The sequence below is a fragment of the Buceros rhinoceros genome, unplaced genomic scaffold, assembly GCF_000710305.1.
Source record: "Buceros rhinoceros silvestris isolate BGI_N320 unplaced genomic scaffold, ASM71030v1 scaffold22773, whole genome shotgun sequence".
Classification (NCBI taxonomy): Eukaryota; Metazoa; Chordata; class Aves; order Bucerotiformes; family Bucerotidae; genus Buceros; species Buceros rhinoceros.
The window spans coordinates 10228-10923 of record NW_010405696.1 but is presented as its reverse complement, the minus strand read 5'-3'; the positions used below and the strand labels follow the sequence as shown (position 1 = coordinate 10923).

General features: G+C 64.1%; 1 protein-coding gene across 1 annotated transcript in view; it reads right to left on the bottom strand.

Annotated features, from left to right (window-relative positions):
* The window catches only part of LOC104491420 (BPI fold-containing family B member 4-like), a 9807-nt gene that overhangs the window by 4667 nt on the left and 4444 nt on the right, over nt 1–696 (bottom strand). The window contains exon 6 of the mRNA XM_010133845.1: nt 402–488. Within this exon, the coding sequence (XP_010132147.1) occupies nt 402–488 (87 nt within the window). The remainder of the gene's footprint in view (nt 1–401; nt 489–696) is intronic.

Here is a 696-nt window from a genome sequence, read left to right as displayed (position 1 = left end):
TCGTTCCTGTCGAGCCAACCGGGGCCACCGCTTCGCCGAGGAAAGAGACCGTTAGCACAGCGGGAAACGAGCAGCAACGCAAAGTCCCCCCCTGACCCCACAGGCCCCCGGCCAGCCCTCACACCCACAGCCAGGTCCCCAGCATTCACTTCTGCAGGATGCTCGCTGCTGCTTGGAACGGCCAAAACACCCCAGCTGAGCTGTTGGGGTCTGCCTTTAGAGCCCAGCCCCAACGGGCAGCAGCGAGAATCAGCTCAGTCCCAGGGTGATGGAGGAGCAGCGTAAGGAGGATTGAGGTGCAGGCCCTTCGCTTGGCAGCTCCTCCCTGGTGCCCTTATGGACGGGATGCGGGACAGGGCGCTCCCCACCACCAGACCGCAGGGAACGCGGGGAGGTAGCACCTCCTGCTCGACAAGAAACGCACCACTGACAGTGCCCAGGAGCTGGATGCCCACAAGTCTGGTCACAAGATCGATGACAGGACACAGCTGCAATACAAAGCAGAAATGTGGCTGCTCAGCCCCCCCTGCCACCCCTCTGCAGGGAGCTGTCACCCCGCAGCCCATCAGACCCGGTCCTTGTCCTCCAAATCCCCGGGGGGAAAGCGCTGCATGGCAGCTGGGCTGCTGCGAAGGACCTGGGGGCAGCAGAGCATCCCTGGAGCTGAGGTGCCACACCAGGGGGGCTGCTCTGAGC